The sequence below is a fragment of the Orycteropus afer genome, unplaced genomic scaffold (genome assembly GCF_000298275.1).
Source record: "Orycteropus afer afer isolate SDZICR_OR568_19922 unplaced genomic scaffold, OryAfe1.0 scaffold00009, whole genome shotgun sequence".
Classification (NCBI taxonomy): Eukaryota; Metazoa; Chordata; class Mammalia; order Tubulidentata; family Orycteropodidae; genus Orycteropus; species Orycteropus afer.
In genome coordinates this window covers 6,370,682-6,393,979 of record NW_006921596.1, presented here as the reverse complement: position 1 = coordinate 6,393,979, position 23,298 = coordinate 6,370,682, and the positions used below count along the sequence as shown (strand labels likewise).

Genomic DNA, 23,298 nt, shown 5'->3' with positions numbered 1-23,298 from the left:
CCATGGGACAAAGATGAGGCAGGCTGCTTTCGTAAAGATTGACAGCCTTGGAAACCCTAGGGGGCAGTTTCGCTCTTCCCTAGGGTTGATATGAATCAGAATGGACTTCATGGCAGTGGGTTTGGTTTGGATACATATATGTACATGTGTATTTATCTATCTATTCACAACAATGCACTCAAACATACCAGTGATCATGAAGGTGGCCCAGGACCAGGCAATGTTTTGCTCCATTATACATCAGGTTGCCATGAGTTAGAGCCGATACAGTAACAACTAACAACAACAAAAAATATATATAGCCAACAAACTCATTTACCTTTGGTTAGCAGCTAAATGCTTTAACCACTGCACCATCGGAGCTTCTGAGCAAGGACTAGAGCCTCAAAAACCCTTCAGCCCAGAAGAAATGGGACCAAGATATATGCAAACAATGCTGTATGATGCAAACTTGACAAAGACACAGCCTGTCTCCGCAGTACCTGGAACACAGCACTTACCACACACCTACTGAGTGACAGAATGGCCAAACACACCAACAGTGGTATACGACCAAAACCAAAACTAAACCCACTGCTGTCGAGTCCATTCCAACTCAGAGTGACCCTACAAGACAGAGTAGAACTGCCCCATCGGGTTTCCATGGCTGTAAACCTTTATGGAAGCAGACTGTCTTTCTCCCGAAGCTGGTGGGTTTGAACTGCTGACCTTTTGGTTAACAGCTGAATGCTTTACCCACTGCACCATCAGAGCATAGGACAGGAGGAGACACAGAAGGCCACAAAGGATTGGTTGCTTTGTTACAGGTCCTGAAGGCTGGGGAGGGGCCTCTCAAGTCCCTCACCAGAGTCTGGGCCTGAAGAACTTCCCACAAACTGATGCAAAGGCATTTGGCTACTAACCGAATGGTCAGTGGTTTGAACCCAGCAGCCACTCTGAAGAAGAAAGATGAATCAATTTGCTCCCATAAAGATTTGCAGCCTTGGAAACCCAGTGGGGGTCACTACGAGTCTGAATCAACTTGACAGCAGTGAGTTTGGTTTTTTGAGTTTGGGTGACTTTAACGTGCAGCCAGGATTAGGAAACCAGCAATATGCCATTTTCCTACTGCAACATGGTTAGAATCCTTATTCCGCCCTCAAGGAGTTGGGGTAAACAGACTAATGTTACTGCCAGCTGCACCCATTTTCTGTTCTCAGGAATTCAAGTGGTGCTTTCAGCTGATTGAAGCATCATTTCATGTTCCCGAGAAGCAGATCCCACAATCAACCCCAATGCATTTTGGCCCAGACCCAATTTATCTCAACAAAAGAGGAGAGAGGAGCCCTTGTTCTCTGCATCCAAACAGCATCAGGGCATAGGAAGCCAGCAGCCCAGAAAGATCAGAACAGGCAGGACTGTGTATTTTCTCTCCTTCTCGTTGTATTGTCTTTAAGGAAAATCTGCAAAATCGGGGGTGCTTCTCAACTTCTGGGCATAGTTTTTTTCTCTTTTTTTAATATGGCATTTCTTTCTCAGGCTTTAGGGTACACAGTAATCTTGTGTCAAAGAAAAACAAAAACACACACCAGCATTCTGAAAACTGGTTCAGAAAAACAAGTGGAAGTGAAGGAAAAAGGAGGCACGTGAATTGCTTAGGTAAGGATGAATGTTCGTGTTTAAATAACCTTAAGGCAGAGACTTTTTGCAAAACACAAACAGAACAGGAAAAAAACTGTTCTGAACAATAAAACCTTGCCCAAGAAAATGCCTGTGTTTGGTCATCTCCTAATATGGTCTGCAGCAAATGTCATGGCTTTACGTCAGCTACACTGGACTGGATTGGCACCTGGGCCCAGCAGCTCTCCCACCTCCAAGACACTGACAAGGAAGCACAGACCTGTGGGGTTCCCGGGGTTGATGATGCAGAGCACCTTGGGGTCACAGTGGTTTTTGGCCTCCTGCACAGCCCGCCGGAGCTCGTTCACATTCAGGGCCCAGCAGTTGTCCTCGTCCAGGTAATAGTTCACCTGGATGGCATCAAGCTCAGAGATGACCGCTGAGTAGAGCGGGTACTGCGGGATGGGGATCATGACACCTGTCCGAGACTTGCCGCCCCCAGAGACGAGGATCTTTAGGATCGTCTGCAACAGAGAAGTCACATCTAGAGGGCCACCGTCACTCCCTGTCCCTTGGGGGTTGATGGGCAGACAAACCAGATGGCCCCACCCCCAGCCCTTCACCAGCAGCCCTGCTGTCTGCTTCCAGTGCAGACACTTAACTGTCACTTAACGCCCTCAAGTCTCAGTCTCCTCATCCATAAAATGGGGTCAGCTAAGACCGTGGGGGTGCCGATGGTTAATACCCTCAACTGTTAAACAGAAGGTTGGAGGTTCAAGTCCACCAGAGGTGCCTTGAAAGAAGGGCCTGGCAATCGACTTCTGAAAAGCCAGCCACTGAGAGTCCTCTGGGCACAGTTCTAGTCTGACACACACGGGTCACCATGAGTCAAAATCAGTTCAGAGGCAACTGTTGAGGAATAAACAAAATGTGTGTGGTCTGCTTGCAATTTTAAAAAGTTAAAATTGCAATTAAGTTAAGTACTTGCAATTTTAAAAAGGCATTTGGGGGTCTTCTAAAGCAGTTAAGCCCCCAAACTGGTGCTGTCTTGGAATTATTCTGACCCTACCCTCTGAAACCCCAGTCAGTATGTCTGAGGTGGGACCCAGGAATCTGATTTGTCAGTAAATACCAGTGCCCAAGGTTGAAAGGAGCTCTGGTAGCATAGTGCCTAAGGCACTTGACTGCTAACCAGAAGGCTGGCAGTTCAAACCCACCAGCCACTCCTCGAAAGGAAGGTTGGGCAATCCTACTTCCGTAGTGATACTGCTTCAGAAACCCAAGGAGGGGTCGCTATGAGTTGGGGCCGACTCGATGGCAAACAACAACAAAGGCTGGAAAGTCCCCAGAACAAGGAATTGTTGACATGGGATTAAAAACTGAACAATACCACCTATTGCCACCAGGTGGCGAGTCATCCTGTTTCCAAAGTTGAGTGGGCCATGCGTTTGCAGGATTCCTGAGAAATCAGGCCAGGGATCCTGTGGGGTATTGGTGAAGGCGGGGTATTCTGTGATAATTCACAGAGTTAATAAGCCAAGCCCTCCACAGGGAGAGTCCCCGCCTCACACGTGGACTTAGGTCCTTTCCTGAGCTCAGTTCCTTGCTGTGGAAATGGCACCAGGGTAAAAAGGGCAATGACTTGCTTCTTTGTGCTGAAACTTGCTGGCACTTCCTTGCCCTCCTCCAGGGCCCATGCCCACACCAGGACTTCTCTGGAAATCTGAGGACTCTCGCCAGCAGGTCAAATGGAGGAGGAGGCTGTGGCTGGGGGCCAGGAGCCCCAGTATTAGAATCCCAAGTACCGCAAGAGGCCGACAGAAAGCTGGCAGACCACTTAACCTCTCTGGGCGTCCTTTTCCCTGTGGGCTCCAGTAAGAGTTTAATGCATTTGCAGGGTGTGGAAAGGAATAAAGCACTCAACAAATACCAAAAACAAGAGCGGCAACCTCACTGAAGGAGGAAGGGGTCAGATGGCACCCTGAGTAGGGAGAACAGTGGGGTGATGCACCTAGTACCAAACCAGGCTGGGGGAGGAGCTGCCGAGAGGGAATGGAGGGGCCACAGGCCCCTTCGCAGGCTCCTCTCGCCAAGTAACCACTGATGTCAACCCCCCTTCATTCTGTCCAGAGTCCCTGGATGGTGCAATGGTTAACGCACTCAGCTGCTGACTGAAATACTGGAGGGTCGAGTCCACGCAGAGTACCTTAGAAGGAAGGGCTGATGATCAACTGCTGAAAGATCAGCCATTGAAAACTCTAGGAGCACAGATCCACTCAGACACACGTGGTTAGCGTGAGTGAGAACTGACTCTACAGCAATCGGTCTGATTCACTGGGTCCATGGATAACACCCAGCCCAACCCACCTCTTGCTCCCTAAACAGTCCCTCATATCTACTATGTCCCCTCCCAGGCAAAGTTAAATTTTAAGAACATAAATCTAATCATGCCTCCTTCTTGCTTCAAACCCTTCAGTGGCTCCCTTTTGCTCTTAGGACAATGACGTACATCCTCAGTGTAGCCTCTAAGGTCCTGCAGGACTCAGCCCCCTTTTGCCTCCCCAGCCCGACTTCCAGCAACTCTGTCCTCCCTGTGTGTGCTTGGCTACCCTGACTTTCCTTGTCTAAGCACCCAGCCTCCCTCCAGCTCAAGGCTTTTGTACACGTTGACCTTCTGCTCAGAACACCCCCCTCCCCTTCACTCCTCCGGATCCCTTAGCCATCCACTCAGCCTCCCTTGGAGAAGCCTTCCTGGACTGTCTTCTCCCCACAAGGACAGAGTCCCTGCTGCTCCCACCTGTAGCACAATGTCCTTCTCTTCACTGTAGAAGAGAAACTGAAAGCTTGTTCTATGACTTGTCCGTGATCTGAACGCCTGTCTGCTTCAGCTCTGCCTGTATAAGTAGACACCAAATGTGTTTGGCTCCCCCCGGTCTCCTCCGCACTGGGCACAGTGCCTGGCAGAGGAAGAACACGAGTCCACATCAAGGGAAGGAAAGACCAACACCACCAGACAGATGGGCTCACTCAAGTGCCCCATGGCTCCTTCCCAGCTGGACCTACTGGTAAGACTCTAGAGGGAAATCGAGGCTTCAGTAATAGCCCACGCTAAGGGAGATCACTTGAGGCAAGGGCAGCAGCATGCCAGGGCAGGTGGACCAGAGAGCAGCTAGGCCCTCCTGCCAGGCCTATCTGCCTGCTGGCCAGCTCCAGTGTTTGGCCATAACACACAAGCTATTCTTCACACAGGTGAGCTCTGGATGACATCAAGCCACCCCTACACGTACAGAAATGCCGTCGCTAGCTCCAGTGGTCAGGTAAATGTTGTCAGGGTCTGCAGGCACACCGCCATCTCTCCGGGTGATGTAGGTAGCCACATCTTCACGGATGCAGTTGACGCCCTGGCTAGCACTGTAAGACCCTGTAAGACAGTGATAGAGGCAGGATGTCTGGCCCCATAGAGTTGGTGGAGCAACAAATAATTATTTGGGGGGAGCATGTCTCAGGTGGGACCTGACTCCCACTACTGTAGGCTCCGTAACTTTGTGACAAGCTGTTTAACCACCTCTCTGGGCTTCATCTACCCATCTCTATCCACCCACCCATCCACTCATCCATTGCCATCTGCTCATCCATCCACCTACCCAACCATCTACTTAACCATCTGCCCATCTATCTACTCATCTATTTAGCCACCAATATTTACTGAGCTCCCATCTACTATGTATCAAGCACGGTTCTAAGCCCTGGCTTCTAGCCACACCTATTTTGCCCACTCTCCTGGGATTTATACAGGGTCTTTGACAACCTAAATCGTCACAGCTGGAATTCCTATGCTTCGAACCATTGCCTGCCCATGGTTTCAGAGCTCGAGAACCGGGTGTCTCACTTGTGTTAACCCTTGGTGCTCCAAAATAGCACTGCCTGCTGTATGACTAGCCCCAGGAGCCCAGAGTCCTGACCATCACCACCCTGACTGCTGAAACTTCCGAGCACATGCCATGTGTCAACAACACGCTCAGGCTGCCATTTGAGGTGAAAGGGGCTACCGTTTACATGAAGTTCAAAAAACCTTATCTATGTTGCTAGAAGTCAGAACAGTAGTTACCTGGGGCAAGGGTGGCAGGAGTATTGACTGGAAGTGGGAACAAAGGGGCCTCTGGGGTACTGAAAGCATTTAATATATTCATCTGGGTGGTGGTCACACAGGTGTGCATAGGTGTAAAAATTATTCTAGCTGTTCATTGATATTTTACATTTTATTCTATGTTTGCTATGCTTCAATATAAATTTTTAACAATGTTAGGCCACCATTTATGCTTTTAAAAAGAATTAGAAAGTACTTACACCTGCACAAAATATGTTAAGGGGCTGGGAGCTCCAGAAAGCACTAGATTCTTCTCTGGGGCCTAACATATCATTCCAGGACCTGGCACACAGTTAAATGTGCTGAAATGAAAGAGTACAGCCCAGCTCTGCCTCAGCCTCTCTGGGTAGCAGTGGCCTCACCTCTCTGACCAGCTGTAAAATGAGGGGACTAGGCCAATATTCTAAGATGTCAAGTGGCAAACAGTAATATGTATTAAATCTAGATGGTAGGTAGGTACAAGGGTTTTTTTTTTTTTTTTTTTTTTGGATGGAGGGCCTTGGCATTTATTTTATTTCAACCATGGCAGTTAATTGATTTTTAAAAGTAGGCATACACATACATGGGACAGAATTCAAAAGGCAGGAAAAAGGTACTTGATACACCTCCTCCCAACACATGCCTCCCATCTCCAAGTTTTCCTCCTTGTGTATGTTTCAGAACTACCTTACAATGGGAAGCATTGATGTATTTTTCTTTACAAGTAGAAGCATAAGCTACAAGGGTTTTTGTTACATTATTTTGGGGTATTTGAATATATTTGCAATATTTAGTCAATTTAAAAGTGGGAAGAGGAGCAAATCTGGCCTCAGAGAATCTCCCCTCCACTCAGTAGTTTATTTGATGCCTCTTAGCTCCTTTGCTCAAATATGTCCCAGGGATACATACTTCTCTCTGCCTTTTTTCCTTAAATTGTGATTTGGGTGAAAGTTGACAGAGCAAATTCACTTTCTATACAGCAGTTCACACACACTTTGTCTCATGACATTGAGTGCAATTTACCACAATGCAACAGCTCCCCTCCCACTTCCTCCAAATAGTTACCTCTTCCCTGTGTCCTTCCCTCCATGCACTCCTGACCCCTGAGCTGTCTCCCTGTGCATACACAGCCCTTCTATTCTCCCATGATTGTTCTCTCCAAGGAGTGTACCTACATAGTGTAAATGTTCACCTCATATGCCTGTCTTCTGTTGGTCCAGAAGCCATGGGAATGGGTTCAATTCCAGACCTGAAGGGCAGCAGCTAGGCGCCATAATCTCAGTGGTGCCAACAGGCTCTATGAGACCAGCAAACCTGGTCCCCTTTTTTTCTTTTTCTCCTGAATGATTTTGAGTTTTGTTCCACCCCTCCGCCTTTTCCACCTGCCCCCCGCCCCCCACCCCCGCTGCCCGCGATCTGTGCATCCCACCCTCGCAAGGCCTCCTTTCCTTCCTATCTCAGTCCTGTCTGCTCTCATGAATTCCTGGACCTTCACCACTGGCAAGCTCCCTGCTCCTGCAGAACACAGGCCTTCTACCCTTCTAAGGAGGCACCTGATTTATTTTTGCTCCAAATCAACAGATCTTCCAAGGCTCAGCTCTGGTCTGTCCCTAGGGGGACTGTCCTAAAGACTCCACCCTACTTTAACCCCTTTCCCGGCCTCTAACTTCTCCAATTAGTTTACATAGAGGAAGTCCCGCCTCCCCAGCTTGACTGTAAGTGCCTTGAGGGCAGAGAGCATTACTATTTCTCCCAGAGCACCCAGCCCACTGCTGGGCCCTACCTGGCCTTGCCACATGTCTGCCTAGAACACAATGCCCTGAGACTGAGGGCCAACCTACCTACAGGAGCCAACAAAGTGGCACTACGGCCACTGCCAACTCTAGCCTCATCTCATGGCACCACACTCTGGCTCCCACCTCACTCAGTCAGGCTGCCCTCAAGCCTCGGGCCCTGAAGTTCCCTGTGCCTGGCACGCATTTGCAGGTTTCGGCTTACTCATCTTTCAGGTCTAAGTCTGAACACCACTTTCTCCTTAAGCCCTCCTTCCATGTTAGAATCCCTTGTTAGAATCCCACAGTCTCTGATCTCTCCCCAAGCACTCATTAAAGCTGGGGATTGTGTATTTGTACGTATTCTTTTTAATGTCTATTTTCCCAAAACCTGACCATGAGTTTCACGAGTGCAGAAACTGCGTCCCCGCGCACCCTGGCCTTGTTGCCAGTGGTCCTCAGCCCCTGGATCAGTGCCTGGTCCACGGTGTGCTCCGTGAGAGGCTAGCCCAGGACACACCCCTCCTCACTCAGGTGAATGCTAGGTTTCACCTCAACCCTATTTAAGATCTGAGACACAACCAGAGCAAAGGGAAAATAAATGAGACTCCAGGAAGAAATCATCTTAAAGTCTAGGATGAAAATAGGCCCTGGGTGAGTTTCAAGGCTTTGTGCACATATTTAATGATCCCCACCTGGTCTGAGGTGGCCCTGAAGGATACGACACATACTTTCATTTCCTTTCACTTCTTTGGGCAGGTGCCCAGGCTGATTTGGCTCAGTCAACAGAGCGCCGCCATTGTGTCCTTTGTCATGGGAAGGGCCCACACCACCTGCAATGGGCAGGGCTCCTGCACACCTGACCAGGACCTTTGGCACATGCCATCCTTCCCAGCAAGCCCAGGAGGTGGGTGCAAAGGACTTCTTAGGTCAGGGATGAGGACAGGCTCAGAGCACACCTACCTTACTTGTGTTCCTCAACTTCTGGGAAAGAACTGTGTGCCAGTTACAAAACCCCAAAGGCCAACTGTGCTCTTGCTACAACATCCCCAGAGGGGACTCACATGGAAGTGGCCTCCCACCCATTTCCCCAGCCCTGGCTGGCACAGTTGCAAAGACCTGATTCTGACTCAGCACAGAGGAACAAAGACCCCCTGCCTCTTCCCCAGCCCAGACACTTACATCAGATACAGAAGGCAAACTCCCCCCCACCTCTGCCTCTTGGCCCGGCTTTCAGGAGTCTTAGCTCATGGCCTCGGGTCTTTGAGGAGCACCTTTCTCCTCAGGGTTGCACAGAGGATGCTGAGCCTCTGGGGCTGTTGGGCTGCTGTTTGCCAGCCTGTGGTTTAGGGCTTGGCACAAAAAGCCACTGGCCCACGTGACACCCAGGCTGGCCCCTTCCTGAGAGGGATGGCACTGAGGAACGTATTAGAGCTTAAATTCTGAAGCACTTGGTTTGTGGAAGGCTGTGGTCTACAGTGGGAGCCCTAACTCCACTCTGAGTCTTGACACAAGTTCAGACCCCAGTTATTTCTGACCGTCAGCATCATGGCTACTACGCATAGACAAGTTCCAGAACAAACCTAGAGAGGGGTAGTTTGGGGTCAGGAAGAGTGTGCCTGAAAGTAGGTTACACTCACACAAAGAACTAGGGAACTTGCCTGAGTGTGTCCTTTTCTAATTTAAATTAAGATTGGGGTCCTGCTATTGTTTTGTAGCCACCTTGTGGCTATGACTCAGGTTGCATGGTCAGGAGTCATATCTGGACCACTACCTGGCCAGGAGGAGCTCTGGTGGCGTAGTGCCTAAGGCATCTGACTGCTAACCAGAAGGCTGGCAGTTCAAACCCACCAGCCACTCCTTGGAAGGAAGATGGGGCAATCTACTTTTGTAGTGATACCACCTCAGAAACCCAAGGAGGGGTCACTATGAGTTGAAATCGACTCGACAGCATATTACAACACAACAACAACACCTGGCCAGGTAGTCAAGGCCCAGAAGCAACCCTGTAACCCTTTTCTATGTTCATTTATGTATCCCAGTCATGGTCCTCTCCCCGCTTCTATAGTCCTGCCTGCAACACTGATGAACTGATCTGCCACCAGTCGTGATTTTGAGATGATTCCCTTTGCTTTCAATCATATATAATTAGCCCCGGGGCCGTGACTCAGCAGACTCCATTCAGCTTTCTGGACTGTGTATGTGCTGATGGTTTTCCTCGTCCTGGATGACTGTCTGTTTTTTTGTCTTTGTCCTATCCAAGGCTTAATAAAAGGGTCTCTATTGAGCCTGTCTGGATCTGGGGTCTCTTTTCCCCTATTTCAGGGGAGTGCTCAGGCTCAGGGCTGGTGGGGTGACTGCAGCCAGGAAGGTAAACACGGGCACAGGGCTCTCCTAGAGGATGGAGCAGGATAAGGGATGGGGTGGGGGATGGGCAGCAGGAGAGGCAGGGAGATGAAAGGGAGGCCCATCCCCTGCTGAGAAAGCCACAAGCATCCCTGTCTCGCTCTCAGTGCCTCCAGTTCCAGAACATTAGGGCACATGTCCTAAAAAAAGCTTTTAAGAACTGGTTTCCTCTGGGTAAGGGGAGCTGGAGTCCCTGTATAGGCTCTGGGAAGGAAAGGGACAAAAACAAACAGATGAAAGAAAATGAGAAGAGAACAAAGCCAGCAGCCCAGAGGCTGGAAATCTCAGCAGGGGAGGGAGAGTATTATTTTCAGGGCTGAAGGGTCAAATTCCTGGTCCCCCTCCCCGGAGTCCTCAGGCGCTTGGCCTGCTGGGTAAGGAGGCAGCGAGCTGCCCATGGACCCCCAGCAGAGGGTGATGGGAACTCAGTGAAACGGAAAGGTGAAGCCATAAACAGGGAGCCAGTATCCCACTTCTGTGAAATGTCTACAATAGCAAGTTTGAGAGACCAAAGTTTTTCAGTAGTTACCAGAGGCAGGAGGGAGGGGGAAGGGAGGACAGTGCTTAGGGGACACTGCGCCTCTGTTCAGGGGATGGTACAGTTTGGGAACGGTTAAGGGTGACAGTTGAGCAACACAAAGAACAGAATTAGCCTCACTGAACTCTACTGGTGAAAACTGTTGAAATGCCAAATGTTTTGTTAAAGATATACTTACCACAATGAAAGAATCAGCTTTAAAAAAAAAAATTATTTCTCTCTCATTCTTAATGAAATTCTAAATTTAAAAGCTGGAGAGGGGAGGGGGTCAGGCAGAGGGGACTCAGGTGCCTGCCCTCCCCAGCAGTTGGCCATGGCCCCCACACATGGCCCGCTAGTGTGCTGGGGGCCACACAGGGGCAAATGCTTAACAAAGCTGTGCCCTTTGCTTCCTTGTACCTCCTGCTGCGGAGGCCAATCACATGGTTACCCGTTCCTCTCTGATGGAAAGCTACCCTGTTGAAGCTGCCTCCCTCCACTAAAACCCAAATCCAGCAAAGTACAGACACAGTTCCTGAAGCACCCCAATCCATAAAAGGCTGCCTTTATATCATCAGCTCAGGCCAGGAGGCTGACAGAGGCCCAGCTGAGAAGAACACTACTTTGCATTCTCTCCGCTTACAGCCGACCCCCAAACATGCACACATGCAGGCGCACACGTATTGCCATCCACTCAGCCCGCCCCGCCTGCGCTGAGAGCATGCCTGCTGGGACCGGGCAAGTTGGGGCCTCACCCAGGCTGTTCCCTCCACAAGCCTGTAGGATCCTCCGGGCGCGTTTCTTAGCATCTTCTGGAAAGCTGGGGCTGTCCAACAGGTTAGGATAGGTGCAGAGTGCCATCACCTAGGGAAAGAGGCACAGGCTAGGCTCTCGCACCTCCACCCCCAGAGCACCAGGAGGGACAGCTGACACCCAGCAGGATGTGGTGGGAAGATGGTGAGGCTAAGGATCAGCAAACCTCTCCAGGGGTGCTCCGGCCTGGGGGAGCTTGGGGAGCGGGGGATGGAGAGAGGAGATGCTGAGAGCTGGGAGATTTGCTGCCTGGGCTGGACTAGGGACCAAAGGTGGGCTGCCTGAAGCAGAGTTGGGGAACAGAGAGAGGCTGTGAATCAGCCCTTGGCCCTAACTCTTCTGTAAAGGACAGTGGGCTGACATACCCAAGGCCACAGGGGCCAGGACTGAGGGACAGGAGACCCCAGTTATCAGGAGCAGGGCTGCACAGCCCCTCCATACAGCCTGAGCTCTGCTCACCCACCCACTTTTCCTGGACTCATCATCACCCGTTCCTCACGAGAACCACAGCTGGGTCAGCCTCCTCATCTCTGTGAACGGAGAAAATCACTTTCACCCACAAATCAAGAGGATGAAGCAAGAAATGTGTGCAAAGGGATGCCAACCCAGCTCAGGGAGCAAGTCTGAGCTGGCACAGCAGTGAGGCCAAGCCAGGAACACCAGTGGAATCATGGCTCAGGGCTCTGACCTCAGCCAGGCAGCTTTATGCATGCACCAGGCTTGTCTTCATCTACACAACAGGCAGTAGGCAGCCTGGCCCTCCCAGAGGACTGGGAAGTGTGAGAACACCTGGGAAGCCAGCACTGGGAAGGACAGGCAATGCCTGCTGTGGCAGGTAGGGCTGGATTTGGAAACAGTCTGTCAGCCAGAAGAGGGTGAGGCAGCAAGGTTCATGCCCTGTACCCTGGGGGAACAGCGGGGGCCTCTGCCAAGAGAGGCCATGTGCTTGCACGATGAGTGGGACCTCTAAGCTCTTCCACATCTCTGGCAAAGCCGCTGTGTCAGTCTCCTCCTTTCCCTATTTGATGTGATCCATTTCCTCATTCTGGGCCCAGATTGGGGACTCGATTTCCGTGGCAGCTGGCATGCTCTTGGGGTCAGCAGCAATGGTGACAGGAAGGAGGGAGGGGAGCATGGTGGACACTCCTCAGACCAGTGCCAGTCTCAGCTCTAGCCCTACTGCCTGGGTAAATGCCCTTAGGTGCTGCAGGCAGAGGGGCCATAGCCTCTGTCCCCTCCCCAGCATGGGGAAACCCCTGCCCCCAGATAGCAGGGCAGGATCACACCTCCTCTATGCCAGCCCCTAGAACAGGAAAGACGGGCAGGGAGAAAGGACCTGGGTACTCAGCATGTACATCCCTGCCTGCCCAGCCCTGTGAATCATAACCACAAGCAGGGACCATATTTTACTCCAAACAGACTCCAGTGCTTCCCTAGGAAAAAGGTTCCAGCACAGCTCGGTCTCTGGCCTGAGTCAGGCTGCCCGATGGCATCCTCCCACTTGGTTATCTGTCTCTCCAGTTACCAGTCACAGTTGACCTGTAGTTGGTGCTCAAACTAAGACAATGAAACCTACTTCCTCCTGGGGTCTTCAGGATAGAGCTGGGCCTTGTCAGGAGAAAGCCAGGAGTGTGGCAGCTGGCAGTGGCACCACTCTTTTCCTGTGCTCTCAGCTAGGAAAGGGGAGGCCTGGACACCCATTGTCTTACTGAGCCTCCCGCAGATCTGGTGTGTTCTCCTTGCCCAAGGTCACCCAGCTGGTGAGCAGCAGGGCCAACACTCAAACTAGGGTCAAGCTGACTTGAGAAGTCACTGTCTTGCCTACCACACACCATCCCTCAGCCCACCCTCATCACCTCCCCTGGGCCACCACCTACCCCTGGTGCCCCTGCTGACCAGCTCCTACTCAGAACCATGGAGGATGTCCCTGGGAACCTGAACACCACACCAACCCCAAAATAGGTTTAGGGATTTCAGACCACCTTAGAAAAGGGAGCAGACTAAGGGAGAGAGCCTGGGGCATCACTGGGGGGAAGGAGGAGTGCCAACTGGACAGTACCTCCCCATGGGATTCTGCGGCCTGCTATGTCCCAAGAGGGCAGAGGGCAGAGGGCTGGCTGGCCCTACAACCCCATGTTGGTTCCTCCCAGCCTCCAGTTCCCTATTGGAGAACCAGCTCACCTGTCGGAGGAAGGTGATTGGTTGTTGGCCCATGGCCTGGGCATCTCCGATATTGGCGCGGATGACCTCAGTGAACGGTTTTTTGATACCCTGAGCAGAGAGATGGTAACAGGTGGTTACTTAGAGACACTGAGACCCTGGATTCCAGAGACCAAGCAGTGTTCCCTTAGGGAGCTTATTAATAAGCATCACTATTTTGAGCCTGACCAGGTGTCAGGCACTATGCCAAGCCCTTGACATGCCTGGTCCCATTTAATCTTCACAGCTGCTCCAGGAAGAGCTGTTATTAATCCCATTTTACAGATGAGGAAATTGAAGCTCTAAAGATTAAGAGACATGCCCAAAGTCACATAATCAATAAAGACTTGGAAGCCAGACTCCTAAGGTCACTCTTCTTAGTCACTATGCCCCAGCGCTTCTCAGTTTCCAGAAAGGCTGGAAGGGCTTTTGTGGGCCACCAGCACATCCTGACAGCTGCAGGTGCCTGACCGGAACGTCACCTCACGGGGATGTTGAAAAGAAGGCTCTCGGGCAAATGTGGCGGGAAGGACGTGGGTGAGCAGCAGAACATGCCAAACATTAGAGAAGGGGAGAATCCTACAACCCCTCCGTACCCCAGCCCCAAGAACATCTCCACCTCAACAGCGCAAGTAAACAACCAGGGACCTGAGGATACCCTCACCCCTACAACACACTGATTAGCGGCAGGGAACTCTTGGGTTGTTCCCTTGCGAATTTGGCTTTGCAGAAAGAAGTCTGTAGGCTGATTTTCACATTTTTTAAAAAAAGCACCAGGGATAAAAGGACTGACTGAAGAACTAAATGGAGGCCATTCCTTGAGCAATGTGCTTAGCACAGAAAAGGGATCACAGGGGAAGGAAGAACTCAGAGACTCTTGCAACATCACTGGAGAGGCAGTGAGTGAAGGGCTCCCAGGACCTGCAGAGGAGGAAATGGGGTTTGGTATAAAAGACTGGTGGCATCCGAGTATGTGGGCATTCCTCACAGCTCCTTGGTAAATCTAAACTTAGCTCCAGGCTAGCAACAGGTTCAAGGACCTCCCAAGGTGGCTGAAAGGATTATCTGAGATAAACAGTATAAAATTGCTTGGCAAAGGACAAATATCATCACCTTCCAAACCCAGCCCAGGAATGAGGTTGTAAAGGTCATGGTAGAGAAAGAAAGGGTTGGGACAAGAGGTGACAGGGCCAAGGGATGGCACAGTGGGAGGGCCTGGCCATCTCCCCATTGCCAACTACCAACGACATCCCAAATATAAAACTTAAAAACACAACTTTATAGTTTGGACAGTTGTGTTCTTTTTTCTCCATTTCAAGTAATATGTGAATGAAATCAATGTTAGAAAACTTTGCCTTTTTTTGAAAAAAAAAAAAAAAAAAAAAATCAGTAACATACAGCTTAAGTAAGAACCAGTAGGCTTGAGATGAAACAAAACAAAACAAAAAACCCTAACTGCCATTATGTTGATTCCAGCTCACAGTGACCCCCACTGTGTTTCCAGGGCTGTAATCTTTACAGAAGTAGATCACCTCTTCGTCCTCCCAGAGCAGCTGGTGGGTTTGAACTGCCAACCTTCTGGTTAGCAGCCAAATGCCTCACCCACTTCGCCACCAGAGCTTCATGAATGATGAAAACAATTGCAAAACAAGTCTCCTAGCGTGGGCTCCCAGCTACAAAACTAGGAGCTTCCAACCCCTAACTTCTTCCCATATAGAAATCCTCCAGTTGCTTCTGGAGCCAGGAGGCATGGGGGGCTGAGAAGGTACCCCAGAAATCGTCTGCAGCACTCACAAGCAAGTCAGGGGCTGGTAAGTCTCAAAAAGTTGTTTCTGAGGAAAAAGAGGGTGTTTTAAGTTTGTGTACCCCTTCTACCAAGTTCTTCAGGGCTGGTCAACATGGAGGAAGAGATTTCCAGGGACATCGGAAGCAGGGGATCCCAGTCGTTTATCAGGGGAGAGGGCGGGCACCCTGGAGAGACTCAGACTGCGGGCGTGTCTCATTCCGAAGGCGGGAGCCAAGACAGCTGGAGGTGGGGTAGCTGCCCTGGCCACTGGATGCAAAGGGGCAGGCCAGACCCACCCCCTGGCACTGGCCTGGGCCTGGCACAGGGCCCTCTGACAACATTACTGGCTTGCTGTGGCCCCAGGCCTGGCCAGCTGAATGCAGGTGATTTCCATGGTATATACAGCCCCTTCTTCAGTCGGGAATAAATCTGTCACAAACTCAAGGGCCAGGAACCAACATACAGCTGCAGGCCCTTGGCCAGCCCATGATAGGGTGAGAATAATGCCTGGAACAGCGCCTTGGACATTCCTTCCCCATGACCTCCCCCTGCACCGTTCAACTGATTCAGGGCCTGTCGACAAGGAGCCTGGGAAAATTGAGCATCTCTTTTCTTGAGTCTTGGCACCAGAGATACTTGGGAAATTGGCTCCTTCGAATGGAAAAGCAGCAAGGGGACCAGCCTACTTAGCCAAGGACCATCACACAGAAACCGTTTGAGGATGACTCTTGTATCTGCTCACTCCAGGTCCACACATGGGTTGGAAAATACCAAGGGTCTGGGGCAGACTTCTGCCATGGTGACTCACCCAAGTCTGGTAGGCACACCCAATAGTGACTTCACCTCAGCCCTGTCCCCAGGCCCTGCTTCAGCGGGACTAACAAGCATGCAACGTCCTGGTTTCCTCTCACAGTATCCTAGAGCCTACCTGTTGAATGCACCCAGAGCTGCTTCCCTGTGCGGTGCTGAGCGAAGGAAGGCCCGACCCAGTGAGGGCTCCCTTCCCATCACTCCAGGCTCAGGGAGGATCAGGGGAGTAGGCACCCATGCTCCAAGGACGGCATATCACATAGGGTATTGTAGTGATTGCTGTTAGCAGCTATTGACCTATGGTGACCATGCACAGCAGAACAAAACGTTGCCCGGCCTGCACCATCCCATAATCGGTTGGAGACAGGACCTCTGTGACCGTAGGGTTGTCATTGGCTGGTTATCAGAAATAGACTGCCAGGTCTACTCTGCCTTAATCTTGAAGCTCTGCTGAAACCTGTTCCCAAGCCTCTACAGACAGATAGGTGGTACCTGCATATGAGGAACATTGGCTGGGAATTGAACCCAGATATTCCACATGGACAGTGAAAATTCTGCCACTGAACCACCACTGCCCGCTTCAAAGGGTGCTTAGTGGGGAAGGGAAATGGATTCATCCTTGTCCTTCCCAGTCCCCAGGTCCAGTATCACCATATGAAGGTTAAAGGGCAGATGGATGATTCCCGTGGCACCAGTTTCCTCATGTAAGGGATGGCTCTTGTCATCATGTGACATGTAAGCGAGAAGTCTGGGTGGGGTGGTTACTCCCAGAGTCTCTACCTCTCATTCAACAAATATTCATTCATCATTCCTGCTCCGGTGACAAGAGTGAACAAACCACACAAGGTCACCACCCTTAGGCACCCAATCTGCTGAAAAACCAAAGTGGACACGGTGAAGGGGCTGGGCAAGGGATGGGGAGAGGGCAGAGCAGACCCCAGGAACATTATGTGAAATAGCCCTGAGGTCCCTAACTTAATAGGAGTGAAGGATGGGGACTGAGGCAGGCAGGAAGCCCTACAGCGAGCTCTAGAAAGAAGCCCCAGAGACAAACCCTAACTAGACCCCACATTCCTTGAAGACAGCTGCATTTCACAGCTGAGGAAACCCAGGCTCAGTACAGGGTCTGGCCTGGCGCATCAGAGAAGACAAAGCATGGAAGAAACCAGGGCCCCAGCTATATACGCCCGTGATTAAGAGATTAGGTGGGAGCTCCAAGGGTGGAGTTTCCTAACCACCCAAGCAGGCTGGACATAGATCCTGACAGCGTGGAGACCCTGAAGTTGGAGGTCAACTGGAGAAGTCAAGATTTCCAAAACAGAAGCAGGAATGAAATTTGAATGAGCTCCAAACAGGGTAGTTCAGGGTAGCTTTGGCCTAGGGAGGAGAAAAGCCACAGAGTGTGTTCCCAGACCCACAGAGACTTGGGAGGAGGGAAAGTAAAGAGGGACCCTCACCATATCAGGTCTCTTATCAGCTTAAGGACAAAGATTCTTCAGGGTTCTAGTTGTGCTAGCTGTTCAAAGTCTTACCACTAATATCTCAAACCAGCCTTTAATCCACTGCCATTGAGTTGATTCCAATTCATAGGGACCCCCACTGGGTAAATCTTTACAGAAGTAGATTGCCCTGTCTTCCTTCTGTGGAGTGGCTGGTGGGTGTGAACCACCAACCTTCTGGTTAGCAGTCAAATGCCTTAGGCACTGTGCCACCAGAGCTCCTTAAACTAGCCTTTAGAAGAAATAAATTTTGTAGAAGAGTAAACTGAGGCCAAGGTGCTTTGAATGACTTGCCTGAGGCCTATAGCACATACAGATAGAGCCGGGGAGGTAAGACTGTGGTGATGTGGGCAGAATGGGTGGGTGCAGGGTTCTTCCCACTAAAAGCCTATGTTAACAAATTTCTTTATTTTAAAGTAACATCTAAACTCTAAAGAGAAGGACCAATGAGATTTCACCACCTGTGCCTGGCACATCTAGAGGGTACCGATCTCAGTTCTTAGCTAACCATGGCTCGGTGCTCCCCCACCCCCATCTTTACCTGTGTTTGGACGCAACACACTCTGATGGTAACAGTGCTGATCAGTGGTCCCTTTTCTGAATCCCATTTCTGAATGTTTTGCCCTGTGTGTACTTTTATAATTGGGAAAAGTAAAGCCATCCCCATCTCCACCGGTGCCTACTCTGCCCTCTAAACCCTCTGCCTTCCCCAGTAAAGCAAGAGAAAAAGCAGCAGCTTGAGCAAGAGCTGACAGATCTTTTCCAAACTCCTACTAATTGCAGCTTATTTTAAGTGCTGCTCCCAATGATCATGCAAGAAGCACAGGATTTGAAAAGCTAAGACAGGTTCTCCTTGGAGCTGCTGTAAGTGGGGGCTGGTGGAAGAGACTGCCCTGTTCACCCACTCAGCCCACCTCTCCTCCTCCCTCAGGTTCTCCAGAGCATTCTCCACCCCTGTCAGAGAAGGAAGGACAGGACTTGGCTGGCCAGCCACCCCAAAGTGAAACACTAAAACCACATGTTTGGCCAAACAGCTTGTACTGTTCGCCAAGGACTTGGTGACATGATTCCATAAGGCAGCACAAAGACCATGGTACCACCAGGGGCCATGACGAGTGCCCCAGGACACCTGGGCCAGACAAGGAGGTACAAAACTCAGAGCAGGTGGTGACCTCTAAACCCAGCCAGCTCGCGTCTCTCCTTTCACAGATGGAGAAACTGAGGCCCAGAGGGGATATGGAATTTACCCCAAGTCATCCTACTTTCTATAAACCCTAGGCCATCCTATCTCCAATGAAATGGAACCCTTTATACCATCAGTCCAGCTCTGCTCACAACTCAAAACACGCTGGAAAACTGAAGTCGTGCCAAGTCAAAGACCCCTTCTTGAAAATAAATAAATAAATAAATATTAAAAATCAGAACAGATTCAGAAAACGTGGCTTTCTCAGAAGGGGTATTGCTTAACTTAGCAAAGTAGAAAAGGGCTGTCTCCTTGGGAAGGGAAGGCTTAAAGGTACAACTAGTTAACTTGCTTGACTGCTAACTAAAAGGTTGGATATTCGAGTCCCCCCAGAGGCACCTCCAAAGCAAGGCCTGGTGATCTGCTTCCGAAAAATCAGCCACTGGAAACACTCTGAAGCCCAGTTCTGCTTTTAAACACATGGGTTGCTGCGAGGCAGAATGAACTTGCTAACAAATGGTAACTGGTAGGCTGTCCAGTACCTACAGTTGAGCAGCTGAGACTCCTTAAAGCTAGAACAGAGGGAGAACAGAGCAAAAATGAGAAGGAAATAAAAGTGTCTGTCATGGGTTGACTTTTGTGCCCCCCCCCCCCTTTAAATATGTGTCACCTTGGCTGGGCCATGATTCTCAATAGTTTGGCAGTTATGTAATGATGCAATCACCCCCATGATGTGATCAGTCAATCAGCTGTAAGGGGATTAGGGTGGGATGCAACACTCTTACTCAGGTCACAGCCCTTATCTGATGTAAGGAGACTTTTCTTGGCATGCTACCTACATCACCTTCTATCTTACAAGAGATGAAAGGACACAGAAGCAAGTAGAGAGATGCGGACATGACTACCACCAAGAAAGAAGAGTCAGGAGTGCAGCATGTCCTTTGGACCCAGGGTCTCTGTGCTGAGAACCTCCTAGACCCAGGGGAAGATTGGTGCTAAGACACGTGTAGATTTCCAAGGCATGCCAGGGCCACAGATGTTGAAACAGACAAGGCCTGCAGAGCTGACAGAGAAACCTTCCCTAGAGCTGGGACTCTGAATTCAGACTTCCATCCTCCTAAACTGTGAGCGAATAAACTTCTGTTGAGTGAAGTCATCCGCTTGTGGTGTTTCTGCTACAGCAGCACTAGATAACTAAGACAGCACCAGAGAACAAAGGTCGACAGAAAGAACTCCTCAACCAACTCAAGGGTGGGATGTGGGGATGTCTTAGAAACCACTGGGTGCCTCGGGCCCAAATGACTAAGAAGTTCACCTGCCTGCCGTCACTGAGCCACACCCCTGCTGGAAACCATGTCCCAGTTCCCCCACTTCCCACCAGAATACACCATAAACTCCTGAGCCTGGCACACATAGCCCCTACCCACCATTCCATCTCACTCCTCTCCAATAGCCCAATACCAAACAATGCTCTCCAACAGCACCATCCCCCTGCCCCAAATGCCCACAACTTCCCCACCTCCTGCCTTTGTTCACAGCACTGCTCCCATCTCGAATGCTCTCACATTTTCCCTGCCTGCTAAAAATTCCCACCAGTCCTTAAAGAATTGGGGCAGGGAAGGGGGGTTGCTTTGGCCCAGAGAACAATATGCCAGTCAGCTCCCTCAAGTCAAAGACAGCCCCACAAGGAAGTTGTCATTTAGCAAAAGGTCGGGTAATTCCTGGAAACCTGCCAGCTCTGGAACTGGAGAAATCACCTGTAAAGTGATAAACCTTGTTGTTGTTGTTATGTGCCATCGAACCTAGAACAATTTAATCCCAGCTTTAACAAGGAGACTTTGCCTCAAGGAGGACCAACTCTAACTTGTCAGGTGTCAACAAGGAGCAGAGCAAAAAAAAATGTGTTCTCTGCCCCTGGTCTGCCTCTAGGTCAAGGACGTGCAGAAAATGGAACCAGCCTTCTCTCCAGGGCCAAACTTTAAACTTAGCTCTGCAAGGAGTGGCCAGGAGACATCAGACTCTGACTTGACCAGTTCACTGTTTTGAGTCAGCAGAACTGGGTGTCCAAATGAGGTATCTGCAGGCCATGATCTCATCACACCCTCAATGTCCCTGTGGGAGTGGAGTCCAAGTGTTCACCGTGGCTTCCACCTAGGCCTTCAAGGGACACTAAGTGACCGCCTTGTTCCTGAAATGTTAGGATCTGGTGCCTCTGAGAGTAAGATCAAAGAGCACCCCTCCATGGGTCAGACTCATCTGGAGCAAGCAGCTGGGTGACTATCTCAGGAGCTTTTTACAAATTTTCGGAGTGTTTACTTTTTTAGATAACCCCTCTGGCCTCCCAAATTCCACCCAGATTAGAGCTGTGGTATTCCACAGAGGGGGCATCTCTTACACTAACCACAGCCACCCTGGTTGTCAGGAGACAGAAATCACTCCTAGAAGTGTGGCCACTTTACACGTAGCTATGAACTCCAGCCAAGATCCCAGCCAATGAGCCATCAAGTTGAAGAAAGTCCCAGGGCCTCTTTATCTAAAGACCCAAGAGGCTCCAGTCTCTGAATACACACTACAGGTAACTGAGTCCTCAGGGGCAGAGAACGAGAGGTGGCTGGACAGGTGGGCAGTCAGGGTTCCCCTGGGAGCCAGAGGGAACTACTAGTGACTCTCTTCCATGCCCCCTCCTCAGCCCGGGCACTCTGGTCAAGGAATCATTATTGGCAAAGGACCTTGGAGGAGAGAAAAAAAGCTTCCAGAACAAACCCAACACTCCTCAGAGCCCTACTCCCCCACCCCCAACCCCACCCCTCCTCCGTTTCAATTTCTTAGAAGCATTAATTCACTACCTGCAACTCCTGTTTTTTTTCTTTACTGACTTCTTGTTTTTCTCCCCCTTCTGGATCTTGGTTCCATGCGGACAGGTCAGCCACGTAAGACGCAGTGCTTGGCACCATGGGCCGCTCAATTATAATTGATGAATTCAATTCAACAAGTGAATCATATTTGAAGGCCTTACTTCGTGCCAGGTGCCGGGCACTGGTGGGTGCAGGAAGGGGAAGAGGGCTCTTGTTTTAGCCAACCTTGGCAGAATGAAGGAGCTGGCCATGGGGGTGGGGGGAGTCCAATGGTCGAACCCCAGTGAAAGACAGCTGCGGCTCTTCCCTCATCAGCGCCCCTAAGCCTCCCCAGCTCCGCGGGCCCCGAAGCCCGCGCTCACCCGCTGCAGTTCCAGCTCGATTTCGCCGGCCTTGAGCACGATGGGTCCCCGCACCGCATACTCCACCGCCTTCACCTGCGGGTTCATGGACTCAAGCGTGAGGATGCGCTCGCGCGGGCTCCGCTCGGGCCGCACCTTCAGCACCGCCGAGGCCTCAGCGGCTGCGCTGCTCTGACTTCGGCCCCAGGAGCCCGGGGTCCGGAGACAGCAGCGCCGCCGAACCAGCGCCGCCGCCCGCTGCATCGTGCGCCTGCCCAGGGAAACCTTGGCACAAAAAGAGAAAGAACAAACACGTCGCGCACAGCCCAAGACGGGGCACTCGTCCTCCCCAAGCGCAGCTAAGGGCTTTTTCAGCGAGCTGTGTCAGCCTGGCTCCGGGGCTGGTGCCTATCTCCGGGCGACCGAGACCCTCCACCGCGCCACTGCAGCGCCAAAGCGCTTCACAATCGATTTTTGCGAAGGTGTTGCCCAGTGCATGTATGCAACGTGCCTGTCGCCAACTGGCAGCCCTTCGCCGCACCCCGGCTAGCGCGCGCTCCCGAAGCGGCTCCCAGGATCCAGCACCCCCAGCCGCATCCCGGCGCCCGAACCACCCGGCCCCCTGCTCTAGCACACCCACTGCCGGCGAGTCCGTCCTGGGCCTGCGCGCTGGCCACTGGGCTTTGTAGTTCCTCCGACCATTCTCGGAGAAAGTGCCGAGACCTAGAAAACTACAACTCCCACAGTGCTCCGCGCGGTCCGGGAGTGGGCCGGGCGGAGGCCGGGCGGGGGCCGGGCAGGGGGCCGGGCAGAAGGCCTGGCAGAAGGCCCGGCAGGAGGCGGGAGCGGTCGGTTTAGCCCTGCGAAGCCCTGGGCGGGCTCTTTGTCCTGACCGCAGGGTTGAAAAGCTAGGTAGGGACTGGGCAGAGGCTGTGGTTTCAGGCCCTTCTGCGAATCTAGAGTATTTGCAGTTTTTCCTGGAGGCGCAACCCTGTCCCTCCCACACCTGCAAGGACGCGGCCTGCTGGATGGTGCAGTCGTCGCCCCGAGTTTCATCATCCAAGGCCAGGCGGTGGCAGCGGCTGCTCAATGGGAGCTGCTAGGAAGCAGGGGTTAAGAGTTTGGGACTTAGCTTTTGTCACTCTGACCACTTCTGAACGTCAGTTTTATTATCGGAAAAACGGGATATACCAATAGCCTCTCAGGGTTGTCGTGAGAGTTAAATACCGGTTTTTCAGACGACTCCGTCAACTCCCCCCACCCCTAACCCCCGCCAACACACCCTCACCCACACCTGCACAACCCAGTTTTATTTCTTTCTCAACATCTGAGATGATCGCATTTAGATATCTTTCATTAGTCTATCTCCCCTACTTGGATTTAAGCTCCAGG

General features: G+C 51.2%; 1 protein-coding gene across 1 annotated transcript in view; it reads right to left on the bottom strand.

The window, feature by feature from the left end:
* The window catches only part of GPT2 (glutamic--pyruvic transaminase 2), a 33,702-nt gene extending 11,532 nt beyond the window's left edge, over positions 1-22,170 (bottom strand). The window contains exons 1-5 of the mRNA XM_007946826.1: positions 21,928-22,170; positions 13,415-13,504; positions 11,176-11,284; positions 4,887-5,020; positions 1,880-2,123 (exon numbers count right to left, since the gene is read on the bottom strand). Of these exons, the coding sequence (XP_007945017.1) occupies positions 1,880-2,123; positions 4,887-5,020; positions 11,176-11,284; positions 13,415-13,504; positions 21,928-22,170 (820 nt within the window). The remainder of the gene's footprint in view (positions 1-1,879; positions 2,124-4,886; positions 5,021-11,175; positions 11,285-13,414; positions 13,505-21,927) is intronic.
* Between the last annotated feature and the right edge of the window lie 1,128 nt (positions 22,171-23,298).